The sequence below is a fragment of the Pseudophryne corroboree genome, chromosome 2 (genome assembly GCF_028390025.1).
Source record: "Pseudophryne corroboree isolate aPseCor3 chromosome 2, aPseCor3.hap2, whole genome shotgun sequence".
Taxonomy (NCBI): domain Eukaryota; kingdom Metazoa; phylum Chordata; class Amphibia; order Anura; family Myobatrachidae; genus Pseudophryne; species Pseudophryne corroboree.
This window is the reverse complement of record NC_086445.1, coordinates 647,177,156-647,190,108: the sequence shown is the minus strand read 5'-3', so window position 1 is coordinate 647,190,108 and position 12,953 is coordinate 647,177,156. Positions and strand designations below refer to the sequence as shown.

At 44.7% G+C, this 12,953-nt stretch overlaps 1 protein-coding gene across 4 annotated transcripts in view; it reads right to left on the bottom strand.

The window, feature by feature from the left end:
* DCAF6 (DDB1 and CUL4 associated factor 6) overlaps window positions 1–12,953 on the bottom strand; it is a 912,707-nt gene that overhangs the window by 246,472 nt on the left and 653,282 nt on the right. For all 4 annotated transcript variants that reach the window (XM_063954988.1, XM_063954989.1, XM_063954991.1 and 1 more), the window contains one exon: window positions 10,873–10,958. In XM_063954988.1, the coding sequence (XP_063811058.1) occupies window positions 10,873–10,958 (86 nt within the window). The remainder of the gene's footprint in view (window positions 1–10,872; window positions 10,959–12,953) is intronic.

The window sequence follows — 12,953 nt, the reverse complement described above, 5'->3', positions numbered from 1 at the left end:
TGGTAGTGTGAGACAGTTCTAATAATCTTCTAGTTGGAAAGTCCTTACCAGGCCTGACTGTAGCAATGGAGAGAACCCAGGATCGTACCAGCTGGTGTTCCAGGAAAGGCTGGGCTGCTGAAGGTAAAACGGCTGCTGTGGATACTGGCTGGAACCAGACTGTTGTTGGTACGGAGTGGATACTGGCTGGAACCAGTTAAATAATAAACGAACTTGAGAGCGATGAAATAATAATACCGGTGGAGAGTGGTAAACTGCAGAAAGGACACCGGCCCTTTAAGAGAAGTTGTACACTGCTGGAAGCTCGGCTGGAAGCAGGTGATTGCTGTAGCTGGAAACAGGTGAGTCCAGAATGGATCGGAGAGTCAGGCTACACCGCAGATGGAATGCTGGTGCGGGTCTCTATAGCAGAAGTCTGGAGACAGGAGCTGGAACCTGGAAGACAACCACAGGAGAGAGACAAACTGGAACGAGGTTAGACAACCAAAGCACTGACGCCTTCCTTGTTCAGGCACAGCTTACTTATACCTGCAGCAAGGAAGGGGTTGGCTAGGCAATTATGCAAATCAACAATACAGACAGCAGATTGGTGGAAATGATCAGATGACAAAAACCAAGATGGCTGCGCCCATGCAGACACTTGGAGGGAAGTTTGGTTTGTAATCCATGTGAGAATTGAAACAGTAATGGCGACGCCGGCCACAGGAGACAGGAGACACCAGACTGACAAGCGCACATTTAACCACGCGGGCACAGCGGAGGCCGCGGCTGATGAAATCACCACTCTGACATTCTGCATGTGGAAACTCAGAAACAGCGGGATCCGGTCCTGGAATGCTGAGCCAGCCTTAGGAGGCACCTGAAGGGTAAGTAATGGCGTCCAGATACCCGGATCGTGACACATATCTGGCACTGAGGGCTGTGTACGGCTAGAGCTGCATTTCCCACCCTAGGCTTATACTCGAGTCAATAAGTTTTCCCAGGTTTTTGTGGTAGAATTAGGTGCCTCGGCTTATATTCGGGTCGACTTATACTCGAGTATATACGGTACATCTTGCCTCCATGCACGTTAAACAGCCCTTCTAGTCATGCCATGTCGTGGTGTGAATTGGTAGTGCTAATCGCCTTTTTTGTGTGATTTTTTCCATTAAATGTGTCTTATTCAACTTTTGATGATTAAAATTATACGTGGCATGCCTATATTTTGTGTGCGACCGTGGCTGTATCTGCATACAAAATGCTATGCTACAGTCTTTTCCTAGAAAACGCTATAACGTAGAATTTCATATGTTAAACCAGATAGGACTGAGATAAATTGACAATTGGGAATGTCTTGGGTTTAGGAGTGCTCTCTTCGTTCTGTTCTTATGGTCTCTGTATATGCTTGCTTTTTAGTTTCGTTGATTGTTCATTGAACTATTGATGACAATAAAGTATTATTAGATAAGGGCGCAGTCGCACACAGAATATCGGCATGCCACATTTCATTTTGATCAGCATAGTCTGCTTGTGCATCTTATTTGCATATCAGTGAAAATAAGTTGCATTTTCGGCAAAAAAAAGACACCAGACGCAAACAGAGTTGCTTCGGACCTTTCAGATCAATCACACCAGGCATTTCCTGCTGCATGGTGTATTATTTGTACATTACAGTATATACAGTATGTAAATCAGGCCTGGCCACAGAAAACTTCTTCTGAGAAATGTATGCTGTATTTGTCCCCAACACCATTTGTCAATTAAAGTTTAAATTATCCTTTACTTTAAGACATCTGCTTGGAAGTAATACAACACTGACAAGACTTACAATTGCTGCTGGCATTTGTATCTCTGTCATCTAAGCACACATGTTGGAATACCGTGCTATGGGGGTTATTCAGAGTCAAACAAAAAAAGCACACTAATGGAGATAACCATGTTCCACTATAGGTGGGGCAGATGTAACATGTGCACAAAGAGTTAGATTTAAGTGGGGTGTGCTTAAAATTAAATCTAAATTGCAGTGTAAAAATAAAGCAGCCAGTATTTACCCTGCACAGAAACAATATAACCCACATAGGCCTGATGGGGGCACCGTCCCCCCTTACCTGGCAGCAGCAGATGCAGCTCTACTCCTCAGCCCAGCACATGCTGTTGTGTGCTGGGCTGCAGTTTGGGCAATTATGTGTTTAAAGTACTATTTTTTCTGTATTTTTTAACTTTTTGTACTAATCATGGTGAGGGTGCAAGGCCACGCCTCCCATGATTAAGCCACACACCATGAAAAGTACCTGGGCCCGGCCAGGCTCTCTACTGCCCTGGTTACATCTGCCCCATCTGCAGTGCGACATGGTTTGCCAAATTGCTAACTTTTTGGGTTTGCAAACGGTTCTATATAACCCCCTAGATCATTAATTCTGTCTGCATTAGTGTAAGTGTTTTAGAGTACTGCCTGCAATATTGTGACTAGCTGATACAATTGGAATAACCTTTGCTACTATCAACAATCAGATCTTTTATATACATAACACTTGTACTACCTATTTTTGATTATGAATGCACATAGAAATTAGGCTGTATTACTGTTATCTTATATTTTAGAGTAAATAGTATTAAGCCACCTCTTAGATCCTTTTTTAAATGATATTTTCTACATTAACTTTCTTCTGTCACATAGTAAATACATCTTGCCTCATATATGCTGGTCATACAATGATTCTGCTGAATATTTTATATACAGTATGTCTTTCTATGTGCTCACTTATTTTTCGCTAAATATACTAAAATTGATATTCAATTTTGATATGTAATCCCCCCCCCCCCCTCCAAAAAAAAAGTTTTCTGCTTTCTCTTGTGTAAAAGTTCAGTACAGGTTGAGTATCCCTTATCCAAAATGCTTGGGACCAGACGTATTTTGGTTATCGGATTTTTCCGTATTTTGGAATAATCGCATACCATAATGAGATATCATGGTGATGGGACCTAAATCTAAGCACAAAATACATTTATGTTTCATATACACCTTATACACACAGCCTGAAAGTAATTTTAGCCAATATTTCTAATAACTTTGTGCATTAAACAAAGTGTGTGTACATTCACACAATTCATTTATGTGTCATATACACCTTATACACACAGCCTGAAGGTCATTTAATACAATATTTGTAATAACTTTGTGTATTAAACAAAGTTTGTGTACATTGAGCCATCAAAAAACAAGGTTTTCACTATCTCACTCTCATTCAAAAAAGTCTGTATTTCGGAATACAGGTTGAGTCTCCCTTATCCAAAATGCTTGGGACCAGAGGTATTTTGGATATGGGATTTTTCCGTATTTTGGAATAATTGCATACCATAATGAGATATCATGGTGGTGGGGCCTAAATCTAAGCACAGAATGCATTTATGTTACATACACACCTTATACACACAGCCTGAAGGTAATTTTAGCAAATATTTTTTATAATTTTGTGCATTAAACAAAGTGTGTGTACATTCACACAATTCATTTATGTTTCATATACACCTTATACACACAGCCTGAAGGTCATTTAATACAATATTTTTAATAACTTTGTGTATTAAACAAAGTTTGTGTACATTGAGCCATCAAAAAACAAAGGTTTCACAATCTCACTCTCGCTCAAAAAAGTCCGTATTTCGGAATATTCCGTATTTTAGAATATTTGGATATGGGATACTCAACCTGTATTCCGTATTTCGGAATATTTGGATATGGGATACTCAACCTGTATATATCAGATTATTGTCAGAACTGAAACATACTGTATGTACCAGGTGTACTGTATGTCATGATACAATATAGTTCACAATATAATATTTTAATGAGGTGTACTGTCAATATTTTAATGAAGCGCCATATACATAACTGTCTCTGTATTATTAATGAATACTAAGTCACATTTACTTTGTAAAATACAACTAAATACATTCAACATTTTTCCTTTAAAAGCACAAACAGGCATTTGCTCTGCAGACGTAGACCAATTGCAAAGATAATTTAAATCACTGCAGTCATTATAATAATAGTAAAAGTCAGTGCTGTAACTAGGCTTTTTAGCGCTGTGTGCAAGAAACGACATTGCGCCCCCCCCCCCCCATGCAAGACAGGGGCAGGCGCGCAAAAAATGTATAGGGGCGTGGCTTCATGGGGAAGGGGCGTGGCCACAAAATAGCAGCAATTCACACTACGGTGCACAGTAGTCTCCATTATTCCTATTACGCTGCACAGTAGGGCCACTACACCAGGTAGAGCCCCTTTTATACATTACAGCAGACAGCATCCCCCTTTTTACACATTACAGCAGACAGTCCCCCTTTTTACACATTACGGCAGACAGCGCCCCCTTTTTACACATTACGGCAGACAGTGTCCCCTTTTTTACACATTACGGCAGACAGCGTCCCCCTTTTTTACACATTACAGCAGACAGCGTCCCCTTTTTACACATTACGGCAGACAGTGTCCCCCTTTTTACACATTCCGGCAGACAGCGTCCCCTTTTTACACATTACAGCAGACAGCGTCCCCATTTTTACACATTACGGCAGACGGTGTCCCCCTTTATACACATTGCAGCAGCCAGCGTCCCCCTTTTTACACATTGCGGCAGCCAGGCCCCCTTTTTACACATTGCGGCAACCAGGCCCCCTTTTTACACATTGCGGCAACCAGGCCCCCTTTTTACATATTACGGCAGACGGTGTCCCCCTTTTTACACATTGCGGCAGCCAGTCCCCCTTTTTACACATTGCGGCAGCCAGGCCCCCTTTTTACATATTACGGCAGACGGTGTCCCCCTTTTTCACATTGCGGCAGCCAGTCCTCCCCCTTTTACACATTGCGGCAGCCAGTCCCCCCCTTTTTACACATTGCGGCAGCCAGTCCCCCTTTTTACACATTACGGCAGACGGTGTCCCCCTGAGAGAGAGAGAGAGATACTTACCATCTCCCCGCTGACAGGCTCCTCGTGCTGGCAGCTCCCTCGGTGCAGGCATCGGACAAGGAGGAGGAGGGAGGGGGACTGGAGCCACAGCAGCCGTATTTCATTGGTAGTAAGCGCCGCTGCAGCTGTCCCCTTTCCTTCCGTATTGGCTGCCCGGCGCTGCTGTGGATGCTGGGATGGAGGAACCGCATCCCAGCATACACAGCAGCGCCGGGCAGCCAATATGGAAGGAGAGGGGACAGCTGCAACGGCGCTTACTACCAATGAAATTGCGCTGCTGCGACTCCAGTCCCCATCCCTCCTCCTCCTTCTCCACTGCCCAGCGCTGCTCTCTCCTACACAGCGAGCGGCGGCGCATGGCACACAGCAGAGGCGGCATGTAATGAGTCAATTTGACTCATTACATGCCGCTGGCCGTGCGCCCTCAGGGCAACTGCGCTGTGTGCCAGGCCCACCTGGCACTCATGTAGTTACGGCCCTGGTAAAAGTATCAGTATTAAGAAGCAAGACATAATGCATCTGACAATTATCATCATCATCAGTTCATATTTTACCCCAATGGCAAAGCATCCAGAAGAGAAATGCTTCCTGATGGGTATATATGCTTATATTTGTGGTCCGCGCTTTGGATGCATCACACTGAAATCTAAATTGCAGTGTAAAAAATAAAGCAGCCAGTATTACCCTGCACAGAAACAAAATAACCCACCCAAATATAACTCTCTCTGCACTTGTTACATCTGCCCCACCTGCAGTGCACATGGTTTTGCCCATTAAAGAAAGATCTTGCTGCTGCGATCAGGTCTGAATTAGGCCCTATATACAAAATATTATATCGGTCATTTGGAATGAAAAAAATACATATAGTTTCCATCAAACATCCATTATTGTTTTTGGGTACACATTCAGCATATCGGTAGCCATAATGTTGACAAGCAGGAGATCGGCAGCAGCATAACGACAAAGGGCCTAATTTAGAGTTGATCGCAGTAGCAAATTTGTTAGCAGTTGGGCAAAACCATGTGCACTGCAGGGGGGGGGGAGATATAACATGTGCATGGGGAGTTAGATTTGGGTGTGGTGTGTTCAAACTGAAATCTAAATTGTAGTGTAAAAATGAAGCGGCCAGTATTTACCCTGCACAGAAACAAAGTAACCCACCCCCACCCAAATCTAACTTCTCTGCAAATGTTATATCTGACCTCCCTGCAGTGCACATGGTTTTGCCCAACTGCTAACAAATTTACTACTGCGATCAACTCTGAATTACCCCCAAAGTTAAAATGCACCATACATCATTTTAATGATGTCTGTGGTATACCTGTAAACATGCTGCTTACACTTGTGTGTACACTTATACTGCAGACACAATTAAAATGCTTCAGGCTGTATTTTAACTTTGTCGGTAGAGTGCCACTGACATAATCCTGCTCTCATGCTTGTTGACATGACTGTCTATCAATCATATGTATTCCCTGTTTTTGACACTTACAAATGTGTAATTACAAAATTCATACTGTAGCTTCTTGTTTTTTTATCCCGGATCTCCATCTTTGGATATACATTGTTAGTGGTATTAGACAGAAGCTGCTCACAAGGGCAAGAATCAAATATTCAAATTAGTAAGCATCTTTAAAAGAAACACCCATAGGTGTAAGAAGATATATGATAGAAATTATAGTAAACTAAATGTAATAAATTTGTCTAATTGGATGACACACACAAGTACAGAATACTTCATTTAAATAATGTACATAATTTCCCTATGGGCAAGCTCACTATAGACCTTACTCATCCATGGAAAAACTAAGCTAAAGTTAATGAACCAATAAGAAGACTGAAGATACCAGGATCCAAATCACTCAGTCACGGTGGTGGATGAAAACCAACAGTGTTTTATTGAACAGAAAGGGTTATAAACAGTTTAACACACTTCTGTAATCCAATTCCAAATGACAATTCCCACCACAGACATCTGACAGAACATTACTTCTAAAGGGGGGTACTCACGGGAGAGATGTGTGCTGAGCGATCTTAACACAGACCGCTCAGCACACATCTCTCTCCCCGCTCAGCACAGCGCGATGTGCTGAGCGAGGGAGAAAGCCGACGGGGAGCCGCTCACTTCACACAACGGTGAAGTGAGCGACCCGCTAGATTGAGCCTGCATGCAGGCTCAATCTAGCACCGGCGATAGCGATGCGCGGGGCCGCGCATCGCTATCGCTGGGGGGCATACACACGGCAGATCCGTGCTTAAAATCTAAGCAATCTAGCAAGATTGCTTAGATTTTAAGCACGGATCTCTCCGTGTGTACCCCCCTTTAGTCTTGGAGCATAGAATCTCCCTCAGCACTGGGTAGCTCTACTTATACACCCAGATGCTTCATATTGCAGGGGTGTGTGTGACTTATTTGTCTTAGGATCTTACAGCATTGGAATACAATACACATTCTAATCAAGGTGATTGCATCAGCCAGAGAGCCACCATGTCTGGTCAGCTCACTGTTTGACAATAGGGAGTAAACAAAAGGGACAATGGTACCTTATAGGACTCACCCTTTGAGTGTCCACTGTGGTGTTAGTCAACTATAGGAAACTAGGTCTAACATGAATACATTATCTAAAGGGTCACAGATAACATAACACAATTGCATATATTAACAATATTAAGATTGAATTAAACACAATATTGGGTGAGCAGCAATGGACATGTTATGGAGAATGAACAAACAGACAAATTTAATGTATACGGATATGGGTATAAAAAGTACGTATTTGACATGGGCAATGAGGCATCGCTATATTAATTGTCACAGACCTCATTTCCTCACATTCCTCTCCCACTTGTTAGACCCATTGTACCGGAAAGTTGTAGGTACAGTCCTCGATGTCCAAGCAAGGCTGTTGGGACAATCCAGTAAGTCTTATCTTGGGTCTGGTGAGATAGTGATTAGCAGTTCAGAAGTTCCTCCACCATTTTTAAGCCCTGTGCCTGGGCAGTATAAACTAGCTGGCCCTATAATCCCACCTGGGTCAAAAGGACTGGGGGCCATGTTTCCTGTAGAGTCTAATGACCGGCCTTTTAGGTCTGGTGGAATTATGATTAGTAATCCACAATTTTTTTTTATTTCTTCACCAGATTCCCCATTATATGTCCCTGGCAGCAAATAACTCTGGGCCCAAAACATACCTGTAAATGCCTGTACCTCTCCCACTCATTCCGTGGTCTCCCACCTGAGAACAAGCAAATAGTGGGATGCTGGCTGAGAGCGATTTACCTCCTGGTGGTGCATTACATCCTGCGCCTCTGGAAGTTCAGGAGTGGGTATTTTATCCATGTGTCCCACACATAATTTTGGCAGTTGCATAAGGACGGTTACATGCTGGTGCTCGGCCATGGCTCCAAATACAGTGTGGGGCTCTCCTCCCCCCTCCCCAGATTGGCAGTAACATGTTGGGGCGCCTGCCCTATTGCCAAATGCAAATTGACCTTAGGCTGCAGGGAAGTAGCAAAATCTGACAATTTGTCTCTCAACTCTTCCCCCTCCAAAGCAACTTCCACTATTCCCTCAGGTAATTCCCCATGTGGCTGCAGAGAAACTGACAGGACTGACTGATCCCTTTTCAAGTATTCTCCTTCAAAAGCCAATTGATCCTCCCCCAAACACAACACTGGAAACGGCTCAGTAGCCAGGACTGGTTGGTGCTCATCTAAGGGATTCCTTTGGAGGTTCTGTTGCTGAAGTGGTGGTAGGGTGACCATGGCGACTCCTTCCTCAATGTCTCGCTGGCACTCTGCTATGATTTCTATATCCTCCAAGCCCACAAATGGCTAGCTGTAATACAGCTCAGGCTGGCCACAGAGTGTTTCACTGTGACATTCCCCTAGGGAAGAGATAAGGGGTTGCAAGCAGTGCTTCAGTGCATCCACTTGGTGATGGTCGGCCTTCCCCAGTGTAACATACTGGGCTGATGGTTCTTGGCACTCTCTCACCAAGTCCTCATCTTCCATCTCAACAAAAGCAAGTTGTAGTGCAGTTCCTCCTGGGGTGCCTGAATTGGGCAAATGCTTGCTTCACTTCAACGCTAGCTTCCTTCTGTATAGAACTCTGGGCAGCTTCTTTCCTTGGGTCTGGGAGAAGCTGTTGCAGATGGTGCCTTTCATCATCCACCCTGTAACACTGGTTTGGCCATGCTGGGGTATCCAGGGACCCATGATCCAATGACACTTCCTCTGGCTCTGTCCGAGAAGACAATTTACTCTTGTCTTGCCCTTTTGTCCCTGTAAATGTTATTATTAGTGTCATTTGTAGCGATCACTTCCTCCCTGAATTCCACAAACTCTGGATCCCCCAGCAGATTCCATGTGGCTGCTTCACTTCTGTAGTTCATGAACACATTCCACAGATGACACAACTTGTTTTGTATGCTGGATAGTCTCCACCTGCTGAATACCCGCTAAGATTCATTCCAGTACTCCCAAATGTACTGCATCTTGGTAAATATAAATACCATATCCGCCTTCCCACCCTGCCAATATGCTGAAGAACTTCCCTCCACAAGCTTCATTGCCCTGGTTCCAATACTGGTCCCCTCTGCCGAGTCCTGGACCATATCCTCCTCTTCCTCCTCATCACAAGGGTACTCCAAGTCCCATTGAGCCAATTTTCCAGTTGGGGACTCCTTGGTATCCACTGCATTGATTACAAATTTTCTTGCATGACACAGTTCCTGCAGGACTCCCTTCTTGATGTGTTTGTAGGTTTGTGCTGCTGCCTCCATTCTGCTGTAATATCTTGCATCCGTGCTTGTAACCTGAGTGATCCCTCTGCTTGCCACCAAATGTGAAGATACCGGGTTCCAAATCACTCAGGCATGGTGATGGATGAAAAACCAACAGTGGTTTATTAAACAGACTGGGTTATAAACAGTTTAGCACACTTCTGTAATCCAATTCCACACGACAGACATCTGACAGAACATTACTTCTTAGTCTTGGAGCATAGAATCTCCCTCAGCACTGGGTAGCTCTACTTATACACCAAGATGCTTCATATTGCAGGTGTGTGTGTGTGACTTCTTTGTCTTAGGATCTTACAGCATTGGAATACAATACACACTCTAATCTAGGCGATTGCATCAGCCAGAGAGCCACCATGTCTGGTCAGCTCACTGTTGGGCAATAGGGAGTAAACAACAAGGGACAATGGTACCTTATAGGACTCACCCTTTGAGTGTCCACTGTGGTGTTAGTCAACAATAGGAAACTAGGTCTAGCATGAATACATTATCTAAAGGGTAACAGATAACATAACACAATTGCATATATTAACAATATTAAGATTGATTTAAAACAATGGGGGTCATTCTGATCCCATCGCACGCTACAGTTTATCGCAGCGGTGCGATTGGGTCAGAACTGCGCATGCGCCGGCACATGCCAGATGGCCGAAGGCCGTCGGTCAGCTACGATCGCCTCTGCCTGAGGGGGTGGGCCGCAGCTGCTGCGGGCTGGGGAGTGATGAGTAGCTCCCGGCCAGCACGCTAAAGCTTCGCTGGTTGGGAGTTACTCTTGAAGTGCAAAGGCATCGTCGCTGTGCGATGCCTTTGCACTTCTGCGGGGGAAGGCCGGCACTGACATGCGGAGCGGGATAGCCCTGTGCTGGGCGTCTCCCCGCATGTCAGTATGAATGATCGTAGCTGTGCTAAATTTAGCGCAGCTACGATCATCTCGGAATGACCACCAATATTGGGTGAGCAGCAATGGACATGTTATGGAGAATGAACAAACAGACAAATTGAATGTATACAGATATGGGTATAAAAAGTACGTATTTGACATGGGAACTGATGCATAACTATATTAATTGTCACAGACCTCATTTCCTCACAAAAACAATAAAGCTTTCTTTGTTTTATACCTTGATTTTGTAGGGTGGGTTCAGGAGTTGCAGACTCATTTCTTGGTGCCACTTTCACAGCTACTGAACTTGAAGCAGTATTACACCTGAAATAAACGAAGAGTATCCTATTGTAAAATGATTGTACTGTATTGTGAATTCTCATGCAACTTTTTGAAGTCAAACATTTAGATATATTCATCTGCTTTCACTCAGTACACTAATAACATTTGACCATGTAGTAACAAGAAAAATAAGAAACAAAAAAAAAACAATCATGTAAATACATAATACATAAGTAAGTATAATACGTCTTTGGGAAATACTGGAATTTTATGGCAAAATGTATTCATTTAACATGTTTTTGCGATTATGCAAATGTACCAAAGCCTAATAGTGATGTGACTTGCAGCGTTTACCTTTACATAGAGTGATTGACAGTCAGGCACCATTTGTGGGCATTGAGGAGAGGGGGGGGGGGGCACAAACGCAGGAATGCTGCAGTCATTTTTGGGGTGTGTCACTGGGTGCTCCTGCAAATTTGTGCTCATCAAAGGATGTACATGTGTGCTAGGAATGTGTACACAGTTGCTGTGGCTTTGCGATGGCTCTGCTGGGCATCTTTGTACTTTCCAGGGCTGCTGGATATATTAAATAATTTTGCACATTTTCAATGTCTACGATGACAGGTGCAGCCACAATAGCATCTGTTCATGAATCAGGCTAGATATAAAGGTTCTGTCAGGGCCATTGCTAGGATGTTCGGCGCCCTCCTGCAAACTATAAATTTGCACCCTCCCACACTTTATTAAGGGCCAGCAGGCACCTATGGTGCATGCCAACAAAAAGGGGTGTGGTCTCACAAGGAAGTGGCATGGCCACACAACAGTTCCTCCATTTCAAAGAATGCCACAAAGTAACATATTCTTATTCACATTACACTGCACATAGTGCCCTTGAGTCGTATTACACAACATAGTACAGTGATCGCAAAAACGCGCTATAGCGCATATTTTACCCCAAAATGAGGACTGGGGACTCACTTTTTAAGAATGGGTGGGTCCACGGGGACGTGCTCCGTTGGAAATGACTCTCTGGCGCTGAGGGAGCCGTCATCGTCATGCCCCCGACCACGGGTAGCAGCAGCGCTGCGCTCCTGGGCTTGATCTGCACTTGAGTGTCATCCTCTCCCTGGCTGCACTAGTCCATGGGAAGGTGGGGGCGAAGGGAGAGAGACACGGCGCGAGAAGACAGATGATACAGGGGGTGCCAGAGCCGCCGCCGGGTGACATCACCCGGCAGAGTGATGAAGCAAGTCGGACCCGCCCCCAGGCGACAGATCCCTGCACAGAGCTGGCAGTGCAGAGGTAATTGAGCTGGGGACTGAGGATGCAGGGACACTGGGGAAGGGGTGTGAGTGTGCTGTGCTGAAGCCAGTGTGCGGGGCCAGGCATAAACTGAACAGCAGCAGGCCAATGCTCCCTTCACAGTGTCTGCAAGCCCAGTGTCCCCCACCATTACTGACCCTGCCAGCTGAATGTTTCCCCCTTCCCTCCCCAACCAGCCCACTGTGTTATCTCATTGCCCTCCCATCTATAACGTGCTCTGCCTGGCGCAATGTGTATAATGTGCTCTGCCTGGTACAATGTGTATAACGTGCTCTGCCTGGTGCAATGTGTATAATGTGCTCTGCCTGGTACAATGTGTATAACGTGCTCTGCCTGGTGCAATGTGTATAACGTGCTCTGCCTGGTGCAATGTGTATAACGTGCTCTGTCTGGTGCAATGTGTATAACGTGCTCTGCCTGGTGCAATGTGTATAACGTGCTCTGCCTGGTGCAATGTGTATAACGTGCTCTGTCTGGTGCAATGTGTATAACGTGCTCTGCCTGGTGCAATGTGTATAACGTGCTCTGCCTGGTGCAATGTGTATAATGTGCTCTGCCTGGTGCAATGTGTATAATGTGCTCTGCCTGGTACAATGTGTATAATGTGCTCTGCCTGGTACAATGTGTATAACGTGCTCTGCCTGGTGCAATGTGTATAACGTGCTCTGCCTGGTGCAATGTGTATAACGTGCTCTGCCTGGTGCAATGTGTATA